This window comes from Poecilia reticulata, chromosome 6 (assembly GCF_904066995.2).
Source record: "Poecilia reticulata chromosome 6, P_reticulata-male-v2, whole genome shotgun sequence".
NCBI classification, from domain to species: Eukaryota; Metazoa; Chordata; class Actinopteri; order Cyprinodontiformes; family Poeciliidae; genus Poecilia; species Poecilia reticulata.
The window spans coordinates 8,505,211-8,529,346 of NC_088835.1; the positions used below are offsets into that span (position 1 = coordinate 8,505,211).

General features: G+C 43.2%; 1 protein-coding gene and 1 long non-coding RNA gene across 3 annotated transcripts in view; one reads left to right on the forward strand and one right to left on the reverse strand.

Moving 5' to 3' along the window:
* The window catches only part of syt12 (synaptotagmin XII), a 29,868-nt gene extending 6,252 nt beyond the window's left edge, over positions 1 to 23,616 (forward strand). Inside the window, exons 1-8 of one of the 2 annotated variants that reach the window (XM_081607819.1) lie at positions 10,173 to 10,195; positions 12,628 to 12,688; positions 12,964 to 13,157; positions 14,258 to 14,644; positions 19,256 to 19,471; positions 20,121 to 20,241; positions 21,064 to 21,197; positions 22,046 to 23,616. In XM_081607819.1, coding sequence (XP_081463945.1) covers positions 12,643 to 12,688; positions 12,964 to 13,157; positions 14,258 to 14,644; positions 19,256 to 19,471; positions 20,121 to 20,241; positions 21,064 to 21,197; positions 22,046 to 22,219 — 1,272 coding nt within the window. In that variant the 5' untranslated portion in view covers positions 10,173 to 10,195; positions 12,628 to 12,642 and the 3' untranslated portion in view covers positions 22,220 to 23,616. Of the gene's footprint in view, positions 1 to 10,172; positions 10,196 to 12,627; positions 12,689 to 12,963; positions 13,158 to 14,257; positions 14,645 to 19,255; positions 19,472 to 20,120; positions 20,242 to 21,063; positions 21,198 to 22,045 lie in introns of those variants that run through there. The other variant, XM_008411170.3, reaches the window with a different exon arrangement.
* On the reverse strand, positions 5,188 to 19,327 carry LOC145551938 (uncharacterized). Its single transcript, XR_014087819.1, has 2 exons — positions 19,195 to 19,327; positions 5,188 to 16,441 (listed from the first exon to the last, which is right to left on the reverse strand). It is a non-coding gene; the product is annotated as an uncharacterized LOC145551938 (long non-coding RNA).
* Positions 23,617 to 24,136: the final 520 nt, after the last annotated feature.

A 24,136-nucleotide genomic window follows, 5' to 3' on the forward strand; every position in this document is an offset into this window, starting at 1 on the left:
TCTGTTGGAGCTTTAAACTGGGCTAAGGAGAAAAGGGGTCAAGACATCCTGCACGTTTCTCTGAACAGGAGGGCGGATGCAGGGGACATAACGGGCAGAGACGAACTCTCAGGGACAGTTAAAGCATCTGTTAGAGAAAACGGGTCTTTCTGGTTCCTCCAGCATTAAAGGCCTGTAATAGATGGATTGCCATAAAGCTCTGAAGCATTGATGGTACCCAAATGATTGGCTCCAACAGCTTAAGTTGTCAATTAATTTTATGCTTTCATTTCCATGGAGCTCATATAAATGAATGTGACAATCAGACAGATGATGGCAGTTCCTTAATGCTGTATGACATCATCCATCCATCCATCCATTTTCTACAGCTTATGCGGGGTCGGGTCGCGGGGGCAGCAGCTTCAGAAGGGAGGCCCAGACTTCCCTCTCCCCAGCCACTTCTTCCAGCTTCTCCGGGGGAATCCCAAGGCGTTCCCAGGCCAGCCGAGAGACATAGTCCCTCCAGCGTGTCCTGGGTCTTCTCCAAGGCCTCCTCCTGGTGGGACGTGCCCGAAACACCTCACAAGGGAGGTGTCCAGGAAGCATCCTTACCAGATGCCCGAGCCACCTCAACTGGCTCCTCTCGACGTGGAGCAGCAGCGGCTCTACTCTGAGTCCCTCCCGGATGACTGAGCTTCTCACCCTATCTCTAAGGGAGAGCCCAGCCACCCTGCGGAGGAAACCCATTTCGGTCGCTTGTGTCCGTGATCTCGTTCTTTCGGTCATGACCCAAAGCTCATGACCATAGATGAGGGTAAGGAACGTAGATCGACTGGGATTGAGGAGGTCTTCGAAGTATTCCGCCCACAACGTCCCGAGTTGAGGTCAGCAGCACACCATCCCCACTATAAACAGTGTTGGTGCTGCACTGCTTCCCCCTCCTGAGACGCCGGATGGTGGACCAGAATTGCCTCGAAGCCGTACGGAAGTCTTTCTCCATGGCCTCTCCAAACTCCTCCCACGCCCGAGTTTTTGCCTCAGCGACCACCTGAGCCGCATGCCGCTTCGCCCGCCGGTACCCATCAGCTGCGTCTGGAATCCCACAGGCCAAAAAGGCCCGATAGGACTCCTTCTTCAGATTGACAGCATCTCTCACCGAAGGTGTCCACCAATGGGTTTGAGGGTTGCCGCCGCGACAGGCACCAACAACCTTGCGGCCGCAGCTCTGATAAGCCGCCTCGGCAATGGAGACACGGAACATGGTCCACTCAGACTCAATGTCCCCCACTTCCCCCGGAACGTGTTCGAAGTTCTGCCGGAGATGGGAGTTAAAGCTCTGTCTCACAGGGGATTCTGCCAGACGTTCCCAGCAGATCCTCACTACACGTTTGGGCCTGCCAGGTCTGACTGGCTTCCTCCCCCACCACCAGAGCCAACTCACCACCAGGTAGTGGTCAGTGGACAGCTCCGCACCTCTCTTCACCCGAGTGTCCAAGACATACGGCTGCAGATCAGATGAAATGATGACAAAATCGATCATCGAACTGCGGCCTAGGGTGTCCTGGTGCCAAGTTCACATATGGACACCCTTACGCTTGAACATGGTGTTCGTGATGGGCAATCCGTGACGAGCACAGAAGTCCAACAACAGAACATCGCTCGAGTTCAGGTCGGGGGGGGCGTTCCTCCCAACCATTCCTCTCCAGGTCTCACTGTCATTGCCCACGTGAGCGTTGAAGTCCCCCAGTAGAACAAGGGAGTCCCCAGGAGGGGCACTCTTCAGTACCCCCTCTAAGGACTCCAAGAAGGGTGGGTAATCTGAATTGCTGTTCGGCCCGTAAGCACAGACAACAGTCAGAATCCGTCCCCCCACCCGTAGGCGGAGGGAGGCTACCCTCTCGTTCACCGGGGTAAACCCCAACGTACAGGCGCCAAGATGGGGGGCAACAAGTATGCCCACTCCTGCCCGGCGCCTCTCACCGTGGGCAACTCCAGAGTGGAAGTACGTCCAGCCCCTCTCAAGGAGACTGGTTCCAGAACCAGAGCCATGCGTTGAGGTGAGGCCGATTATTTCTAGCCGGAACCTCTCAGCCTCGCACACTAGCTCCGGTTCCTTCCCCACCAGAGGTGACGTTCCACGTTCCAAGAGCCAGCTTCTGCAGCCGAGGATCAGACCGCCAGGGTCCCCTCCCTTGGCTGCCGCCCGTAACACAATGCACCCGACCCCTTTGGCCCCTCCGACAGGTGGTGAGCCCATTGGAAGGGGGACCCACGTCTCCTCTTCGGGCTGAGCCCGGCCGGGCTCCGTGGGTAAAAGCCCGGCCACCAGGTGCTCGCCATCGTGCCCCACCTCGAGGCCTGGCTCCAGAGTGGGGCCCCGGTGACCCGCATCCGGGTGAGGGAACGCCAGATCCAAAGTTCATTTCCATCATAAGGGGTCTTCAGGCTGCGCTTTGTCTGGTTCCTCACCTAGTACCTGTCTGCCTTGGTGACCCTACCACGGGCATAAAGCCCCAGACAGCATAGCTCCTAGGATCATTGGGACACTCAAACCCCTCCACCATGATAAGGTGGCAGCCCAAGGAGGAGCTGCCACATGTATGACATGATTTGGTTTGTAATTTGCTCAGTGGACAAACATATTGTGATGATGCTGTTCTCTGCATCCTGAACTGGACCTGGTTTGCATACGCTAGCATTGCTATGCTAACCCAGATGAGGATGCTGAGTCTTTGTAAGCATTTAACATTTTCCTTAAAAATGTTAGGGAAAATATGGATGTATCTTAAAGCTTCATTTCAAACTCACTACTTCCTTCTGTGACATTGTGGGAAAATGAAGAGAAATCTTTTAAGATATCAGGAAAATAAATGTGGACCAAAGAAAGCTGAAAGGCCTCACAGAGAGACAAAAAATCCATTACACCGAAAGCACCACAAAAAAAATTAAGAGACTAAAAGTTAAGTGTTTGACCACACTGACCACCCTTACAATTTAAGGAAATAAATGATTAGTTAGTAATAAGTCTTACATGTCCTGGTTGGATATTCCAAGGCTGTGAGATACAGGTTTATTGTTTTATCTGAGGTAATGGGGCATTTTGCTGCTGTGTGCAGATTTTCCCTCTGTTGGTGCCAGCACTGAGATTTAAAAACTTTTGCCAGTGGGCGCTTCTTTTACTTAAACCATGCATTAAATGAATTAAAGCAGAAAGTCAAAGCCCAGCCGGATTTGTCCAACCTGTGGTACGGAGGACACCGAGTGCAGGAGAGAGACACATGGCCCAGCCGGCCGAATATGGACTGCGGGTGTTGTGTGATATCCCAGCATGGCAGCGAGGCTGGTAATTTGATTATGATGTCATTGGAGGAGATTAAAAGCCGAATTGATTGATCAGGTTGTCGAGGAAGCGAGCAGAAGAGAGGAGAGAGAGAGGCTGATGGCCTGTTCTCCGTCTGTTCCTCCCACACAGCGTTCCTCATTCCTCTGTCAGCGCAGACACACCGCTTTTTGTTTCTCTGACAACAGTCACCTGCTTTGTTCCCATTATCCGTCTCATCGGTGTCTTTTTCATTCCTTATCTGACCTTTCATCACTTTTAACCTGTGCTAGTTTTTGCTTAAGACAAAACCCATCAGTCCTTGTGTCTCTTCTTATTGATCAAAGCTGTTCAATATTCAGCTCCAGCAAAAACTAATCTACTCTCCCACAGGGGTGACTGTGGCTCAGTGGGTTGAGTTCTTGTCTTGCAATAGGAAGGTTCTAGGTTCGATTCTAGCTTCCTCCTGTAATGTGTGTGTATTTAACCCTTGACCTAAACATGCCTACTGCTCTGCACATTGGTGTATAGATGTGTTTGAGTTTGTAATTCTTGGTATCTAACATCTTTAGTTCATAAGGGATCTTGTGCTCGTGAAACAGGTCGGCTATCATTCATCCCCAGATTTTAATCATTGGTTAATTTTATGCACTGGACTCCATTTGTTATTTTTGCTAACGTTTGGAAATGACCATGCAGACTTCATCCTCACGATAAGCGTCTGCTACGCTCCGTCTGAAGTCCAGATTAACTTCTTTTTCTTTTAGGCATAATAAATTTGCTTCTCAGTGCCTCTGGACTTTGCAGGCCATTTCGTTTCCAGCAGACATGCAGACATGTTGCAGCTTATTACCAACGCCTGTTTTAAAATAATGTCACCTTTAAGGCAGTGGCTGAAGCATCTTTTAATGCTGGAAAGCTCAGTAGTTACAGAGCCAAGTTGGCCAGTAGCAGTGCTTCCCAAACAGAGAATATCCAAATAATCGGCTTCCTGACTATAAAGGATTCAGGATCGTGATGCTCCATCAGAGAAAAGACTTTGGGAATCACTATGTAAGAGGAATTTGATTGATCAAACAAACTCCTCAGTCTGACTGGATCTGAAAACTAATGACCAGAGTTCCTGACGTTGAGTGCATTCTTTCTGTTCTATTTCTGTCCTAATGCAATCTGCTCTTAAGTCAGTGTATGTGAGATGATGTGGATCATGCTGAGAAGAGACACCGGAGAAGATTCCCTCCCTGTCAGAAATCCTCTTTGCCTGCCTAATGGCACATCAGGAGCACGCCCTGCACTGCACCAGCCTCTTTCACCGGCCTGCCTGCATGGGTTGTGTTCTCCAAAGTGTTTGGTTGGAAAAAAAGAAACAAACACACAGCCTGCAGCCCTCCCCCAGTTTTTCTATACATCATTAGTGTAATGCTCCCGTTTCCCCCAAGCTGCTGCGATATGGGGAGATTCCAACAAGCAGGGAGGAGGAGAGGAGGAATGAGTCACACACAGGCCAGCACCCATCGGTTTTATAGCTGCTCAGCTTTGCTTAGAAGACAGCGATGCAGAAAAATGCTCTTTTGTGCTTTTTCACAAGGATAACGGTTGGGGAGACTTTAGGCTACAAGATAAATAACTATAGCAACATGAGTTCACAATACGCACATGGTGAGGCCTCTGTCAGTTCCTGGTAACCTGTAACCATATACTCGCATATATGGTTACAGGTTAATTTTTCTTTGAAAAGATGATGCATAAAAGTCTTTGCAGGCTAATATGCTAATGTTAGCATTGGCTCATGGGTCCAACATTAGCTAAAACTGCCATGCCTTTTACTTGAGAGCCTTTAATGTTTTTGTCCATTGTTGTGGAAAAAAACTTACCAAGCACTGTTCAGGTAAAATCACTCAATCAGGTTTATTTATGAATTATGCACAATACAGAGAGCTTGTAGGACAATCAATCATGAAGCAATTCTGGATGGAAAGCTCTGCCAGGCAGAGACAACACATGAGTCCTTTACACACATTAAAGTTTATTTTAAATTGACTTCTCTTATGTCTAGAAGAATTAAGAAACAACTAAGAATGATCATAATTAAGCTACCCAATTTCTAGGAAACCCAACAAAACAAAAAAATTACATTAGTGCAGTGAAGGTATAGATAAGTGTCCGTTCAAAACCCAACAAGAAAGCGCAGATTTTCCATCTGGAAAGTAGGTAAACGTAGAAGCAGGAACACTGATCGTCTGCTCAGGAGGATTTGTTACCTCCTGTCATAAAAGTATAAATCTTCACTCTCTGCTTCGGTCACTCGACAGTGGACCAGCAATAGTTCTTTGAGTGGAGAGCCTTTCAGAAACATCCAAACTAGCTGTTGCTCTGGACATTGTCCTCTTTGGTGTCAAAAGTTGAAGTACTTGATACTTGGTAGAGTGAAGTTTTGCTGCTCACTCTGTTGTTTCAGATTTAAAGTTGTGATCTAGATGGACATTACAGACAGGTCGTCCTTCACAGTGGGTTCATGTTCCTTCCTTCTCGCCCCTCTCCCCCACTCGGTCTCGGCGTTGCTGCAGCTAAATCCTCCCCCGTCTCTCTCCTCTGGCTTCCTGTCAGTCCAACTGGTTCTGGTGTTGGATCTTTGGGTTGTCCAGATCGTCCCTCAGGAAATGTCCATGTTGTCCACAGATGAAACAAGCGTCAACAGTTCAGAGTCGTCTTCTGTCACAGCTCTGATGCATGTTTAGCTTTTCTTCCTCTACGCTGATACTGGACAGCAGACCAGCGGAGGTTGTTAAAGCTCAGTCTCACACAGTTTTCAGTCCAAATGCCCAACAGGAGACTGACAGTTGTCCCCTGGAGGTGATGGAGGTCTTTTCTGTCTTCTTGATCCTCCAGATCTTCTCGATCATTTTCATCGGCTGGTTTTGTAGGAGGGACATCATCTGATCCATGGGAGGACAGATGGGAGGAGTTGAGGTCAGAGGTCAGATGCACCGCGCGAGGCTCAGACAGAGAGAAAGAGAAAAAGCAAATAGAAATCAATTAGGGTTTGTTTTGTCATGAGTTTCCTTGTTGTTTTCTATAAATATATATTTATGAATCTTATTTTAACCTTTTACGTGATCATATAGTTTTAGTCATTTATTATCCATCCAGTATTATGGCTCCTGTTTGTGGAACAGTTTGTCAGAGAAACCTCAGGGCTAATTGTTCGTACAGCTCTTAGTGTGAGGATCCGTTTATTTGTGTATTTAGTTTTGAGGTTTTTCTGTGTCTGGATCTGTTTTCCCCTGTGAGCCTCTGTGCCGTCTTGATTGTTCCCAGATATGTCTAGGCTCCCTAACTACCCTCTGTGTATTTAAGCCCACCTGTTGTCCTTGTTCTTTGTCAGATACTTGTCGTATGTCGTTCGTTGTTGACCTTTAGTCAGTTTACTCAGTCTACTCAGTTGGACTGTTAAGTTCTGAGTCTGTACAATTAGTCGTCGTCAGTTGAACTGTTTGTCCTGAGTCGACATCAGCTCTAGTTCCAGCTGCTCTGTTGCTACCGGTATGAGCTTAGCCTCCGTTTCTGCCGTGCTGCCAGTTCCTGGACTGTTGTGAGCTTCTCATCATTAAATATTCATAATAATTCATCTATCTACACCCTGGGCTTCGTCTGCATTTTCTCTCACCACCTCACCTCAACTTCATGATACTTAGAGCTGCTTTTAGTATGAAAGAGTCCCTAATAAATAAAATTAATTAATTGATTGATCCTTTTAAGAAACATTTTTTAAATTTATTTATTCAAACACATGAAAAAAAATCAAACATATTAAGGCCTGTAATTTATCAACAGAAGATTTATGTTCAGCATTTAATTCCAAACAATTCACCCTGAGGAGGAGATTGCGTGCTGGAACTACTTATACCCATTCTTCTTGAATTTTGTGGCATATCCTCTTTAGACTGCAAACGTCTTCACAGAATCCAACAATCAACTTAGTGGTCGCTCTGCCTCTTAATCCTCTAAGAGGGGCCTTTATTTCCAATAAAGGTCTGTAGGATTCCAAAAAGGTTTGGTTCCCTCAATTTAGAAAACTCAAGGAATCACCTGCCTTATTTACCTTCCCTATGACTCGTGTTTAGTCAGAATGCTGGATTTGGGGTGGAGCCCTCCATGCATGGTCAGTAGTTTCCGAGTGTCTTAACATCGGTGGTCTTTATCTCCTCCTTTGGCCAGCTGATTATTCCTGCAGGGTCTCTGATTACTGGTAAGGCGTAGCTGTTTATCGCACGGATCTTGTTCTTGCCATTAAGCTGGCTTCTCAGGACTTGCTTTATTCGTTGGAGGTATTTGGCTGTGGCTCCTTTCCTTGTGACCTCATTCAGGTTGCTATTTGCTTGTAGTTTTCCCAGGTACTTGTAACTGTCCTCTATGTCTGCTATTGTTCCTTCTGGGAGTGAGACCCCTTCTGTGTGGATGACCTTCCCTCTCTTTGTAATCATCCGCCACACTTCTCTAGTCTGAATGACATCCCAATGTCAGTGCTGTAGATCCTGGTGGTGTGGATCAGTGAGTCGATGTCTCGCTCGCTCTTGGCGTACAGCTTGATGCCATCCATGTAGAGGAGGTGACTTTTGGTGGCTGCATTCTTGAGTCGGTATCCGTGGCCAGTCTGGTTGAAGTTTGGAGCCATCCCGTTCTTCCAAACAGCGATGGTGCTCAGAGGGGCTTTCCTCCCCCATTGCTCCTTCCCACCTGCCTCACCCGGAGAGCCAGGCCGCCGCAGGTGGGACCTCTGTCCGTGGAGCACCGGCTCCTTCGTCCAAAGAGGCGCAGGCGATTCTTCTTTGTGGCTGTGTCCTTGAGCTACAGGCGCGCCACCTGTAGCTCTGTATGTTTTTCTTTTTTTTGCCACCATTCGGATCACAGCCATGGGGGGCAGGGGGGGTGCATCTGCCTGTGCCTGCTTACCAGCAAGTTTCTGGAGGTCCATATGGTGGCTAGGGTGAGCCACATCTCCATGAGGCCCTTTTTCCGGTGGCTCACCCCGTGCAGCACTAGCTGCATGTCGAGGATCCCCCTTGCTGGCAAGTATGGGAATTGCAAGGAGCCGGCCTTTGCCCACAGGTCCACAGCAGTGCTACACTCCCACAGAAGGTGCCTAACCGACTCCGGGTCGGGGGCAGATGTCGCGGGAGTGCATGACGGCTCTGACCGGGAGGATCCCATGAGCCACCATCCTGGAGTCTGTTTGGAAGGACGGGATGGCTCACGTTGATGATTTGGCTGAGGGGATTCAGACCTATACAGAACAGCAGTGGGGGCAGAGAGTTTCCTGGAAAGAATTATGATTCTTTCCAGAGTTTTTGATTTCTGCCCCATTTGATTGACACTTGTGCAAGTGGTTTGCAGTTGCAGGTTTTTTTTAATTTTTATTTATTTTTATATATACTGCAAACTGCACAATTGGTTTGCAGTTGCAGTTTTTTATCCATCCATCCATCCATCCATTTTCTTTACACCCTTGTCCCTTAGTGGGGTCAGGAGGGTTGCTGGTGCCTATCTCCAGCTAACGTTCCGGGCGAGAGGCGGGTATACCATGGACAGGTCGCCAGTCTGTCGCAGGGCAATTTTTTATTTATTTATTTTTTTATGTATTTTTTTTATATATATATACTGTAAACCACTTGCACAATTGGTTTGCAGTTGCAGTTTTGTTTTTTTATTTTATTTTTTATTTATATATAATGCAAACTGAAAACCACTTGCACAAGTGTCCACTGCTGTTCTGCATCTGAACCCCTTCAGCCAAATCACCAACAAGACTGGCTACGGATACCGACTCAAGAATGGGGCCACCATTAATGTTACCCTAACCCTCCTCTACATGGATGACATTAAGCTGTATGCCAAGAGCGAGCGAGACATCGACTCACTAATACACACCACCAGGATCTACAGCACTGACATTGGGATGTTATTCGGACTAGAGAAGTGTGGTCGGATGGAGGGAAGGTCGTCCACACAGAAGGGGTCTCACTCCCAGAAGGAACAATAGCAGACATTGAGGACAGTTACAAGTACCTGGTAATACCACAAGCAAATGGCAACCTCGATGAGGTCACAAGGAAAGGAGCCACAGCCAAATACCTCCAACGAATAAGGCAAGTCCTGAGAAGCCAGCTCAATGGCAAGAACAAGATCAGTGCAATAAACAGCTATGCCTTACCAGTAATCAGAGACCCTGCAGGAATAGTTTGTTCTACACTGCCGGTGAAAGGTTTGTCTGAAATAAATTACTAAATTACAAAAATTACAAATTACAAATAGTTGGCCAAAGGAGGAGATAAACACCATGGATGTTAAGACTCTGAAACTACTAAGCATGCATGGAGGGCTCCACCCCAAATCCAGCATTCTGTCTAAACGAGGAATAAGGAAGGTAAATAAGGCAGGTGATTTCTTGAGTTTTCTAAATTGAGGGAACCAAACCTTTTTGGAATCCTTTACTGTGGAGATTTAAAATAAAACCTATTGGGCGTATGTACAGTAAAAAGAGGAGTGGGCCCAAAACTGAACCTTGGGGAACCCAAGCACAGCAACAAGGTTCCAGAATACTGAAATATTCTGGAACCGTGGCACTTGGTTACCAGTAAACATACTCATCTCTTAGCAACAGATTGGCAACAAAAATGGTTATTGTTCAAAAAACATAAAATTTGTTTGCTCTTTTGAAATGCAGTGGAGCTCCATGCAGCGGCAAGGTGAGAAGGATGGAAAAAAGAGAGCAAGGAAAAGCCAAAAACTGAACACATATTTTGTTCGTCGTCTTGGAGATGAAGCAGAGTTTTTTGTTGGCAGCGATTCAGACCCGCCAAAACTGCCAGCCCAGCCAGGGAGCCAGGATAGTTACAGGTAGCAACTTTAATGTTAATCATAATGTGTGAGTTAACTGATTATAAACTGTACCAGCCCCAAGGTTTATAGTTAAGGTTTACATTGGAGCCGCCTGGGAGAGCGGCGCGCGTGATCCGCACCGAGTTGCGAAGATCCAGAGATGCACGAGGCGCTGCGTCACGCTGCGCATGCGGCGGCGTCAGCTCGTGCCGCTGCGTGTCCGCTTCAACGCGCACAATGAACCGAGCTCCGTGCTCATAATAAATTAAAACAAATTCAATCATTTCCATTGGCATGATTTATCACTTCTCTTTTTATTTCTCTTTCTTTCTACAAAAAACTGTATGATAAAAGCTTTCAGGTTGGTGCTTTGGTCTCAGCTAAACCTTTTTTTTTAAGAAAATTTTATTTACAAAGACTTCAAAATTCATTTTATTTGTCGTTTTGTTCATTTATTTTGGATATTTGAAATGCCTTCCAGTTGCAGTGTTAAATGTTCATTATAAAGTTTACTGATCTTTCAGATTGTGTGCTTGCATTATAATTTTTCCATTAACATTTATTACTAAAAAATGGTCTAAAAACAATATTGTTTATCAAAAATAAAAATTTGTTATTGTGGCAGGTCTACACACATATGATTTATAGTGTAGTTAGTTTATTGCCATGGATGGCATAGTTACTTTGAAAGAGTAATTTGATCACTCAATGAAAAATTCATCTCTTTTCCCTCCATCGTTTACGTTTGTGTCGCTGGCATTATATATGAAACGTATCTCCCCAAGGAAAAAGAAGAAAGCCACAATATGTGTTTTCTAAAAATAATCACAAATACATAACTTGGAGGTGTAATTTTAATCTGATTATTGGATTGTAAATGGTAACACGTTAGATTACTCGTTACAAGGGGTCAGATTAGAGTAACACGTTGATGACACCATTGTTTGACATTTTTGCTCAAGCCATTTACGGATCTTTCAAGTTTCCGATATGTTCCCCCCCCCTCCAACGATAAACTTGTTCCTACGCCCTTGAAAACAGGAACTATAAGAAACAGGAAGTGGAGCCTTGTTTGTAGGATCCTGGATGGCCTAGAGGTCACAAGAACCGACTTGATTTGCCACCCAAGAGGCGGCTTTCCCTCAAACTCCTGGTGTATCTATTCCTTTGTGTTAGTTGATTATGTTTAGAAAATGTGGATTTCTTATTATTTGCATAATACTTTTTAGATTATTATGCAGAGAAACTCATATTAGTTTTTCCAGAGAAACTCCTTCTAGCTTATAAATGATAATTATAATTATCATTTGCAAGATAATTATAATTATAGATAAGATAATTATAATTATCTTGCAACCCAAAACAGGAATTAGAACAAACTTGGAAAGCAGAGAAACAACTTCCAGAACAGGAACATTTAGTTTATATACTTTAGATCAACATTCAACACCATCTATTTCATAGAATCAAACATGGAGAACCAACAATTAGTTTTATGCCAACTTTCTTTCTTTTTTTTTTCTCTTTTTGCTCTTTCCTGTGGTTTATTGTTTTGTTTGTATTTCCGTCTAATTCATGTAAAGCACTTTCAACTGTGTTGTTGCTGAAAATGTGCTATATAAATAAAATTACCTTCCTTACGTCACTGATGGCAGAAACAAGTGGTTGAGACAAAGGAGGCCGGATGCCTTTGGGAATCATCGAAGAGCTCAGAACAGAACCTTGAGCTCTGGCTCCATGGAACCAGGAACCTGAGGCAAATCCTCCGTCTTCGATATCTCACACACCAACACTAACAACTAAACCAAACCCAATTATATGCTGGCATAACAGCTAATGCTTGAGAGCAAGTCTTTGTCTCGCCTCGTAAGATTTTTCTGCATTGCATCTTGGCAGCTGCTTATTTCACTTGATTTCGAAGGAGTTGGTTTTGAATCAACATCCTCCCAGTCATCTGCAATGTAAACACTTACCTCAGAGTGGACATTGACATAAACAGCATCCACCTTTAAGGGTGTCATTAGCTCTAGCGCTAGTGTATGATGTGTTCGCTGATTAGAGGATCCAAACTGGATCAACGCAGCTGGAAATGTTAGGAATCTGGTCAGGAGCCACTTTTCTCTGTCCATGTCTACTTTTAGCAATTTTCCTAAGTGGGCTGTTGGATCCGTGTGGTTGTACTCTCACACCGCCTGTTGCGATGGATGTCAGATGGTGTTAGGTTCTGATAGTGTTTCTGTCCTGTAGCCTTAAACTGGTTGGGGCAGACACATTAACTGTAATTCAGGTCGAAGTGATTTAGATCGACACGTTGTGGAAGCGAATGAGCGTTTCACGTTTCTACTGAGGCTGGTGCTGCTTCACACTGTTAGCTTTGTTCAAATGAAACTTTTGATAAGCTCTGATGTGAATTTGACTCAACAGATTTCTGGTTTGTTTTGTTCCTGCAGGCTGGATGAGACATCATGTCCTCGGCTGAAAGTGAGGATTTATCAGGCTACCGTTTGAGTGGTGAGTATGTCATGAATCTGTCCACACTACTGCATGTATGCGAGCATAATTTCTTTTTGTCTCACATTTTTTAAAAATATTTATTTAGACTTGAGGTGTTGTGTTTGTTCCCACCCACTCGCTCTACTCAGATGCAGAGCCTGAAACTCAGAAACTCTTTCATTGTTTATTTTCTACTCTCACTCATTAAATGCTGCCTGTTCCGAGGCTTTTTTTTGTCAATAAAACCTCAGAGCGGCTTTGAGGTTCGGTTTGTTTTTTCTCGTCTGCTCCAGTGGTGCAGAACCCACCGGGCTGGGAGGTGGGGATTTACTTGGTGGGCTTCTTGGTGCTGCTTGGTGCGGCGGGACTCAACATCTGGAAGCTGTGGAAATCTGGAACCTTCCCCGCTCCTTCGCCCTTCCCCAATTTTGACTACAGATATCTGCAAGAGAAATATGGAAACTCCTTCTCAGAAGTCAGACAAAAGGTAATATTTGTTTAAGCTTCACAAAAAAAAGTAGCTTCCTGTTTAGCTGACAAGTTCAAGCCTCTCAGTCTTCAAGTGCTTGATGTTGGTTGCGTGATCCCAACTTTTTTCTTTTAAGTGATTATTTTTATTTCGCATGTAGTTGTTTTGTTTTTTTTACACTAATTCTAAGCTTAGGTATTCATTAATAAGTACCAGTCTAATATTTCATTAAAATTGATGCAGAGTCTATTATTGAAAACTCAGCAACTTTAAAGTACAGTAAAATATCACATTGCATTTCATCAACTTTACATGGATTACATTCATGATAACTGAGTTCCACTTCACCAGTGATGTTCTGGATCCAGTGGGATCCATTTTTATTGATGCTGAAAAATATTTTGTCCCAGCAGGAGATCCTGTTGGGCAGCCTTTTGCATCTATTAACATATTTGACACAACTCACCCAACTAGTCCTCAATAAACCCCTTCATGCAGAATAGTTTGCTAAAGTGCTAGGCTAACATTGACTTATTGCTTTGATATTACCTATTGATTATTTGGAACATGAGATATTTCAATGTGGTTCTAGTTAAAATATGTGGATAAAACCTAAGTAAAATGTTGATCACCTGCTTCAGAATATTTTCTTTGAACATCATTCGATTTAGTGACGAGTGTTTCAGCTGCTTTCTACACAGTTCTGACACAAACAGTGGTCAGAGCACAGCGCATAGAGCAAGTCACATGACACATAGTCAGTATGCTACGGCAGCCAGTGTAGACTTTCTTTGACCTTAATTAAAACTGTGATTGTTCTGGAAAACACAGAATCATTAGATGAAAGTCTCAGACAGTTTAACAGCAGCTGGTGCTGAGAGCTGAGTTTTATCAGGGAAACTGATGCGAATCGTTTAAATTGTCTCTATTAAGACCACAATAGGACATCGCTTGAATTTTACCACGAGAGGCCAAAAACCAACCTAAAAGACTCAGAAAAGAAACAGTGAAACTCTGCTGTATAAATTCTAAACATTCCAGTAAAATAAAGTATATTAACCTTTTAGGCTTATGCAGGAAGTTCTGCATAATCATCTCCTTCTCTCTCCTCCCTGCAGAGAGTGGCGGCCATCAACCACCGGCGCACCTCCACCACCTCCAGCCGTAAACCCAGCCTGGCCCTCGGCGACACCCCCGACGCGTTCAGGGAGCTGGGCCACCTGGAGCTGATGAGCAGGGAGCTGGACCCAACGGGCTTGGCTCAGCTCAACCGCTCCGTCTCCACCGACTCGCTCAGCTCCATCTCCTCCATCGCCAACAACTTCGGTCACGACTTCACGGTCGGCCAGCTTGAAGTGACCCTGGAGTTCGACGCGCCTCGGCAGCTGCTCCACATCACCCTGCACCAGGGAAAGGACTTGCTGGAGAAGGAGGAAGGGGACTTCCCCGGTTGCTTCATCAGAGTGTCGTTGGGGCCAGAGGAGTTTAACTTGGGAGTGACAAGGGTGAGGACCTCTCTGTGAATGTCAGCAATGTTAGAGCTGGCCTTGTTCTTCCTTATGCGATCAAACGGAAACACTCAGTTAGTTACTTTATAGTTTTCTCTTGAAGTAGGACTTCATGTCTATCTTCTCAATTCTGAAGGAAATAAACGCACCCAGTGTAATACTTTCATTCTATTGGCTGAGAGGTTGCCAGGCGACGGTGCTTATTTGTTCCAAGCACAAAATGATTCGCAAGCAAGCAGAAAGGTTTGCAAGCAGAAATTTGATCCGAGCAGAGACAAATATTGAGCAAGAGGAGAAAGGTTTGAGAAAGCAGAGTGAACATTTGAAAGAGAGCAGAAGTTTTGAGTACAAGTTTTACACGTTTTGAGAAGAAAGTCCTGCTTTCAGACTGAAAATGTGTGCATTGTGGCAGAAAAATCCCACCATACACACATGGCAAAACTGCTAAAAGCACTGCACTTCTCCTAGCCAGCAAGTTGCTATTGAGAAACTAATACGTCCGCACTTCAGGAACGACAAGAAAATATCTTCATAAGAAACACATTCTTTACACACACAACATAGTGTCACAATAACATGTCGCCAGAAATGCATTTTCTTCAACTTTACTCAGGAGCTCGTTGACCAGGTACTCAAAGATGCCTCTTTACAAAAGAAAGAAACCCAAATCTGACTTCCTCAAAGAATCACTTTGTGAGATGCAAACGCAAATCCAGATGGAAAAAAGACAAGAGTAGAGAAGATATTTGGCAGTTTCATTGCTCCTTTGACTTTGATACTATAGATGACAAAATTATTGTTATTTTGACCACATTTTAGTTACAACAGTGACTGTATTAACTTGAAAAACCTCACAACCCCATTATTCTCTTAGTGTTTTAAAGGGATATGCGTCTACACAGTTTAAGCTAAATAATCCACCATCTCCTTTCTGCTCTTCTGACGCTGTGGTTTTTGCTATTTGATCGTCAGCTAGATCATGTTGCTGCACATTTTTTAAAAAGATCAAAGCATTTTTGCTCAGTTTTTGCTCAGTTTTTGCTCATGCTGCACCACTCAAACACTCTCTCTGCACCGATGAAGGATAACTTGCCTCAAGATCATAAAAAATCTGAGGAACCCCAACAGACACACTAACGTGACACACTGACTTTAGCTAATAATTACTGGACCACTTCAGAGTCTGATCATAGGACATTAAACTTTAACTACTTGATTGACAAATATAAAATAGATCAGTGGCGTCAAGTGAAACGTCTGTCTTGACTAAATACAACGCCATGAATTTTGCACACTTTTCGACATTACCTGAGTGTAATAATAGAGGACAATAGGTAAGGTTTTGCAGTCATGCACCAGAAAGTTTGTGGCACAAACTCAATCAGAGCATAATTACTGAAGGTTTTCCATTCTGTCATTGGAAATTTTACATTACTTTGTTACACTAAAAAGTAGATTTTGACTACACCAAGATCAGACAGCGAAACAAAATCAAGGTATAGTTTGTTAATGCATTAGCATTTTTGACAACCCCAGTGGACTTATGAGCCATTAAGTTTTTAAGATAGAAGTGTAATCTTACCCTGGGGACCTGAGGACCGTCTCGCTGTCTCACATAGAGGACAGTTTGGACTCTCTTGAATATGGTTTCAGATCGGAGCCCCAGCTGAATTTCCCCTGTAACAGTGATCCGTCCCACGGGACCAGGAGCGCGATCATACTGCCTGACAATCCAGTCGCTTCTGGTTCCACAGCAGCCGGTTTCATTTGCTGCACCAGCTGCACCCTTGGGATCTGGAGTCAGGAAGGCGGATTTCAAATTATTTTACTGTCACGACGGACTGATGAAATCTCAGCTCGCTCAATTTGCCACTACACAACCACCCATCACAGAGCGTGACCCATTTCCTGTCTGCTGTTTTCAAAAACACACTGCAGCTGATTAGGATTTCTCGTGATGAACTATATTTATCCGGACTTAAAATATTTCATTCCAGCTTCCCTACTGTCGGTGATCATTAATTATTCATGTTGGAAGCAGAGCTGACGTTGCTCACTGAAAGAGAGGAGATGCTATAAGACATGGCTTTATTTTTTAAAAATAAAGATTAAAAACAATACTGAGCTGACATTTTAAATTGTCTACAGTGCATCATGCCAGCAATTACCATGGTTACCTACTGTGACAGCAGTCTGTGTATTCCCTAGATAATGTACTCTTTTTTCAACCCTTTGTTTTCCCTGACACAGAAATGCAAATGAAACTTTATCCTTTCTTTAACTCGCTTTTTATACCTTTTACACAAACACATATGGTGAAAGTATATTCTTAAGTCTTCATGCAGTAACAACTTCCACACCGAAGTGTGCAGATGTTGGTGTTGGTCCGTTAATGCTACGTTCACTGATCAGAAAATAACTGGGATGTTAGTAACCTTGTATTTTGCTTTTTATTTTGCCTCATTATTTGTGTTCCAGGAGCTGTCCTCATTTAGCAGTCGTTCATATTTAGCTGCTAATAGTTCATCTTTCAAAGTGCTGCCATAAAATTCACTGCTAATTTTCTTCACCGCCCTCTAATACGAAACGAAGGGAAAGCGCCTTTGTCCCTCCGCCTGCCCCACCTGCCACCTGCCTTCTGTTCCCACCTCCTCGTTGGCAGAACTTCCTGCTCCCGGCCCCAGCTGGCTGTGAGTCATCTCTCCGCCGTGTGGCTCTGTTTCTTCAGGCTGACATGTTGGATGCGCAGGCTTATTGGCTCGCTGTTCTCTTATTAGCGGTCAAGCAGGCTCCTTTCTTCTGCCTGCTCCTGTTTATTCTAGTATCCCACATCTCTTTGTCATCACTATTGTTTTACCCCCATTTACCCTCCACCTCTCTCTGCAATCCTTTTCTTTTGTTTCCTTCTCTTCTCATCTCGTCTTATTTATATTTGCTGCCACGGCTTCTTGCCTTTATTCTCCCCTGTAATAATCTTTCTATTTCTGCTGTGACTCACACTTACACTTGTCCACACACACTTACTCTTTTTATTGCATGGTGTTGCCATCGCCGTTGTTGTCTCCTGAGAGACGAGGCCAACACGGCAGCACGAAAACCTCAGTGTGAAAGGAGGAAAGAAACCAAGACTTCTTCTCTGGATCATTTTTTATTATTATTTGTGCAGATTTTTGGCAGTTATGGTGCTCTTTAAGTTCAAGATAACGACCCCAAGCTTACACAACGGCCCTTTGCTATGATTTTAACCTGTTTTATTGCACTGCCACTAGTTTTTATTTACCTGTGATCTCAGTTACTCTTTTAAATGTCTTTTCTGACTTTCGGTCACATCACAAAATCAACATTTAGGAATAAAACGAGCGTTGCTAAAATGTTTTTTTATTGATATTCTCTTTTTCGTGCCACGTAGGTAGCTGTAATTTCTTCCTTCATTTTCTGCTGTGACTAGTTGCTAAGTAACATCCCAACGGTGTTAAATACAGACTGTTGCATTCGCTTTAATAGCTTTAATAGCTAAACCTGTTACTTGGTCTTAAGTACTCTCTGGTCTGTGCCGATCAGAACCAAACGCCATTAGTCCACAGTGTCTTGTAAAAGATTTCACACTCCTTAAACTTTTATTTTTAGAATCTTTTACTTCAGCGTATTTTATGTGGTAGATCAGAGCAAAAAAATTGCATGACTGCATAGTGGAAAATAAATAGTTCTTCGTTTTCTTTTTCTTTTTTTGGACTGGAAGTTGCTTCTGCAAGTCTTACTGAATTATTTTACTTTTTTATTATTATTATTTTTAATAAATTATCTCAAGCTCAGTCAGATTGGATGGAGGGCATCTGTGGACTTTTAATTCTTGCCAAAGACTCTCAGTTGCACTCAAGTCTGAGCTTTAACTAGGCCATTCCAACTCTGCCCTAGTTATTCTAACCTATTTGTTCCAAACTGGTCATGGGTTGGTATGAAACTATGAAGGTATCCTTAAGTAAAAATATCACAGTTTCATGTTATCACAGCTTTTTAATTACAGCTGGTCTAAAATGAATAAATTGAATGTACAGTGGTCACATAAAGAACTTTGCATTGAGACCTAAAGTAGTGGTGAGCATCACTTATAGTTGTCCGGTCAACAGATTCTCCCACTTGAGCTGTGGAGTTTTGCAGCTCCTCCAGAGTTACTATTGGGTTTTAATCGGGTTGTATGATGAGCCCCATGTGCCGTCATTAAGCCAACCACAAACTCTTCTTTGCATCTTGAGTCAGATGTGAAGCCAAAGCTGAAGTTTGACCAAAACTGGTTCAGCAAAGACGATGATCCCAAACACGGCAGTGAATCTTCAATGGCTGAAGAGTAAAAGAACCAGGATGTAGCAGTGATCCGATCTAGTCAAAGTTCAGAACTTCAAGAGACCAATGGATGAACAAACCTCCATGTCCTGAGTCAACAGTGGGAAACTGATTCCCTCCGAGTATTTTGGCGACAGAAAACAAGCACTTCAACTTCTTACTGCTGACGTCGTTCTGCGGACTATTTAATCACGGGGTGTACTTACTTTATCAACATTTGTTTCACAGTCTTGTACATGACAGCCTCTCTCCGCGTCGTTCCCACAGGTCCAGACGAACGCTTTCACCGTCATCTTTGACGAGCGCTTCTCCGTCCCCATGGACCAGTCCGCCCTGGACGAGTACAGCCTGCGCTGCGCGGCGTTTGGCATTGACGCCGACGAACGGAACATCAGCGCGGGCCTGGCCGAGCTGAAGCTGTCGGACCTGGACCTGACCATCAGGCCGTTCAACGCCTGGCTCTACCTGCAGGACGTCAATAAGGTCCTGAATTCAGTGACAGGAAGGATTGCTGCTGAAAATAAGCTTCCAATCTGAAGCTCATTTGAATTCCAAAACTGAAAATGTTATTGGAGCATTTCACTGTTTACATTGTGGAAGTTGTAGACGGCATGAAGTGGTGTTTTGATCCCTCTGCTGGCCGCTAAACAGAACTACAAGTCTACCATCAGTAGAAGTTGTAATTCATTGAGCTAATTTTCAGCAATCATGAATCACATGGGATGTTAAACAGAAAAGAAAAGCAGTGAATGTAGATATGAAACGTTAGGCCTGCATAGCAGAACCAGAGGTTTGTGGTTTGATGCATAAAGATTGTAGATTCAGCATCTTTGCCCATCCAAACGAAATGTTTCAGACTTTTTTTTGTTAAATAACTAATATAATAATATCAGTCTTTGTAACTATAAGAAACTTTAAGAGCTTGAGTTGCTAATTTTTAGTTGACTAAATGTTAGCTCAGTCCTTTAAACGACTTCTTATGATTTTCCAGTCCAGAATCTGTTCCAGAAAGTGTTCAGATTTTATGGAGCAGCTTCTGCTTTAGTTCCCACGTCTATCAATGATTGACCTGCAGGTCAGGATTATAATCCAGCTGCAGGAGCTTCTTACCTTTACCTGTTTGACTCCACAGGCCGTGGACGCGGTCGGGGAGATTCTGCTGTCTCTCAGCTACTTACCGACGGCAGAGCGCCTCACGGTGGTCGTGGCCAAGTGCAAGAATCTAATATGGACCAATGAGAAGAACACAGCAGGTGAGGAGAGGCTACATGTAATGTTGTTTTTCTGATCGTGAGTTTATTTATTATGTAAAGGGGTTTCATCTACATGCAGAGTAAAGAGTAAATATGTAAAGCATATTAGATATTTACCTATATCTATATATATATATATATATAGCCGACATTTGTGCACTTGTACTATCCATAATCAGAGTTTGAAATAAATTTAAATGTCTCTGGCTCCGCTCTGTGCGCCGCGCTGCTTTCAGGAGTGAAGTAAAACTAGACAACAGTCTGAAGCAGAGAGAGAAAAGGTGAAAGAACAGTTCCTAAAGAAGGTTAAGTTGAATTCATTTTTAGTTCAGGCCTGTGAAAACGACCCTGTTGCATTTGAACGTGAGTAACGTGGCTAATTAATTTAGTTTGGCCTTCATGCATAATGCTTCAAATACTTTTTGAAGGCTTCCACCAAGATGTAAAAGTTTACAACACAATTCTCAACTCTCAGCCGAAAAATATAAGGCACTGTGCAAACCTCTTCATTTTACATTTGCTTTCAAATCGCAAAGTGGTTAAAAAGTTTCACACAGTGTGTCGTCGTTGAGTGCTAGCAGGAATTAAATGTGGGAGGACGTATCGATCGTCATCTAGTCGGGTAGTTGAGTTATAATTCACTCGTCTCACTCGTTCTAAGGGTAAAGGTCACCTGAGCTAATCGTGTCTGCTCCTTGTGAAATTCCTTTGCACGCTTTAGCAAAATACGGGGATGGCTGATTTTAATTGAAATGTGTTTCTTTGCTTATATAGAGCCAGGACAAGCTGCTGTAATGTGACTCTCTGGTTCTCCTCTGTTAGATCCGTTTGTCAAGGTGTATCTGCTGCAAGACGGCAGAAAGATCAGCAAGAAGAAAACCTCCACGAAACGAGACGACACCAACCCGATCTTCAACGAGGCCATGATCTTCTCGGTGCCGTCCGCCGTCCTGCAGGTGATGCTTCAGACTGCAGACTGGTTTTATTTTATCAATTAGGGGGCAGCCCTGATTAGTAACCAGAAAAATTAAACAAATAAGTGCCAGTAGAGTGAAAAGGTACAGTGCTTAGAAAAAAAATCAGTTTGCCAAAAAATGTGAGCGTAAAGAATTTTAAAAAGATAAACTTTCAATGTTTTGCATATATGGAGTTTGTATTTTTTATTTTTTTCTCAAGGATCCGGGGCATTTCACTGGCTGGTTAATATGCAGTCTACATGATTTTCTTACTATCAGCCAAACATTTTACTGAAAGGGCTCGAGGGACATATCTTTTTATTTTTTTTAAATCATTCAAGACACGCCCCTTAAAAACTTGTTTTAAAGTATTCACTCAGCATGGAGTTAAAAACAAATGTCCGCCACACTTTTCAGCTAATTTGAAACTAAATTTGAAATCCATGCATGCTGTTTTCTTATATTTAACAAGAATGCTCTACTTTGGTTTGTGTTGGTGACATGGAGAAATGGGAAAAGTAACAAAAAAAAAAAAGCTTTCGGAAACGTCTGCCTACTGAACCAAACTAGTTGAATTGCTTTAGTTTTTTTAGTTTTTTTTGACCAAATTGGATATCAGTTCTGTATGTGTTTTCACATAATAGCTGTCACTACATTTCACAGATTTGACCTTTTCCACCCAAAAACTCCTTCCTCTGCTCTCAATCTGCCACTGAGGTCAAAATCAATAAAACCATCAGAGAACTTTGGGGGTTTATTTTCAGTCAGTTACATAAAGATTTGTTCAAAAAACAAGCGGAGTCACGTCTGCAGAGCCTGTTTATGTAACCGTGTCGCTCTGCTGGCAGGAGCTCTCCCTGAGGGTCACCGTAGCAGAGGCCACCGACGACGGGCGGGGCGAAAACCTGGGCCACGTGATCATCGGCCCCGAGGCCAGCGGCATGGGGATCACCCACTGGAACCAGATGCTGGCCACGCTGAGGAAGCCCGTCTCCATGTGGCACCCGCTGCGCAGGATCTAACCACACGCGCACACGCACACACACACACCTTCACCATGGAAAATCTTCTTCTTGTTCCTTTGGACTCTCGTTTAGTGCCGTGTTACAATGTTAGGATGTAGATTTGTGAGCGATTTTTATTCATGTAATAGGGCTAAGTAAAAAAATTATATTTATATAATATATACTGCTCAATAAAATAAAGGGAACACTTAAACAACACAATATAACTCCAAGTAAATCAAACTTCTGTGAAATCAAACTGTCCACTTAGGAAGCAACACTGATTGACCCGACGAGAGTCCCCGTTGTCAATCAGTGTTGCTTCCTAAGTGGACAGTTTGATTTCACAGAAGTTTGATTTACTTGGAGTTATATTGTGTTGTTTAAGTGTTCCCTTTATTTTTTTGAGCAGTGTATTTGGTTAATTACAGACTTCCATCCTGTGGTAATCAATCAGTTTTAGTCGTAAGTTTGGTTCTCCATTAAGCAGCAGAAGGAGACATGAACATGAAATGTTTTTCTTCCTTCCACAGGAGCTTAGAGTTTGGGTTGAAGTGTTTGGTAAGATGATTCCTTGTACTTGCATGGTGCCTACTCTGGTTGTAGCCTCTCATATGTGTGTTGAGTCAAAATGGGCAGGTGTCGCTCCTCTTTCAGGAAAAAAACACAATGGTTTGTCATTGATTGCGCCTCATTATTTTATTGCTCCCTAGTGGATTCTGAGCTGTTGCTTGTAAAGAGCGAGACTGACGGAGGTTTTATTGTTTGTTTTGTATTTATTGTACATTTAAAACATATATATCCAGGTACTTTTATCCAGGTGAAATAATTGTAATCTGTAGCAGTTGTTTCAGGGTGGCCGTCAATCTATTTTTAACGCAATAAGCCGATTTAGAAAGAAGAGCACCGTAACTCTCTTCTCTCATTCTCACTTTTGTTGTTCCTCCAAAAATTCTGTGTGTGAAATCACGTTTTTCCAACATTAAACTTATAACAAAAAAATAACAAAAAAAAACACAACAAGCTTTAGCATAAATATCATCACTGACCAGTTAACTATAATCAAAACTCCTCTGGGAATTTAACTTGTGATGTAAAGCATACTAACCCCTTTGTATGAGTTTATTTTTGTGTGAGAGGAAAAAACCTCAATTCACAAAGCCCAGAATGTCGACGTGGCTTCTGATCTGTCTGAGATATCCTCTAGAAACTTGTGCAGTTGTATTTTATTGTAACTTTTAAATGTACAGAGAATTAACACATAATCAACCCCGGGCATTGCGGTGTAATTTAATGTTTTTGTTAGTTTTGTTTGATTGGAACTTCATTTCACTCCTCGTTTTGCAAATCTGTTCAACAAAATAACACATGTATGGTAATACAGAAGAAAAATACATTTCCTATGTGCCAAATAATGAAGCAATATTGTCATTCATTGTCACAATTTGCATTCAACAAAGCTGTAGCCTACATTTGGCCATGCATGAAGATCCTTGGCACCTGATGTGAATGTGCCTCAAGAATACAGTGTATAGCGTGAATGCTGTTTCAAATAAAAAAAAAAAGAAATGAAATGAGATTGATTAATTTATCTCTTTTGGGCTTGTCTTTCAGACCTCAACAAATTAAAAAAATAAAAGACTTAAAGACAGGAAGCAGTAGGCAGCTGAGAACTCAGTTAAAACTTGCAAGTGAACGACGACAAGATCCCTGAACTCAGAAATCACTCTTACTGAACATAATGTGCACACAAGAAGAAAATAGTAAAAGTGAAGTTTTCTGTTGCAATGTGAGTTTATATGATGATGGTGTCCAGTGAGTGGAAAGAAGAGAAATGTTTTCTAACAGGCAGTAACTTGGAGACCTAACCAACTGATGTGGTTGATTGAAAGTCACTCTATGGAAACCCCAGCCTGCCTATAATGTGACACAGTG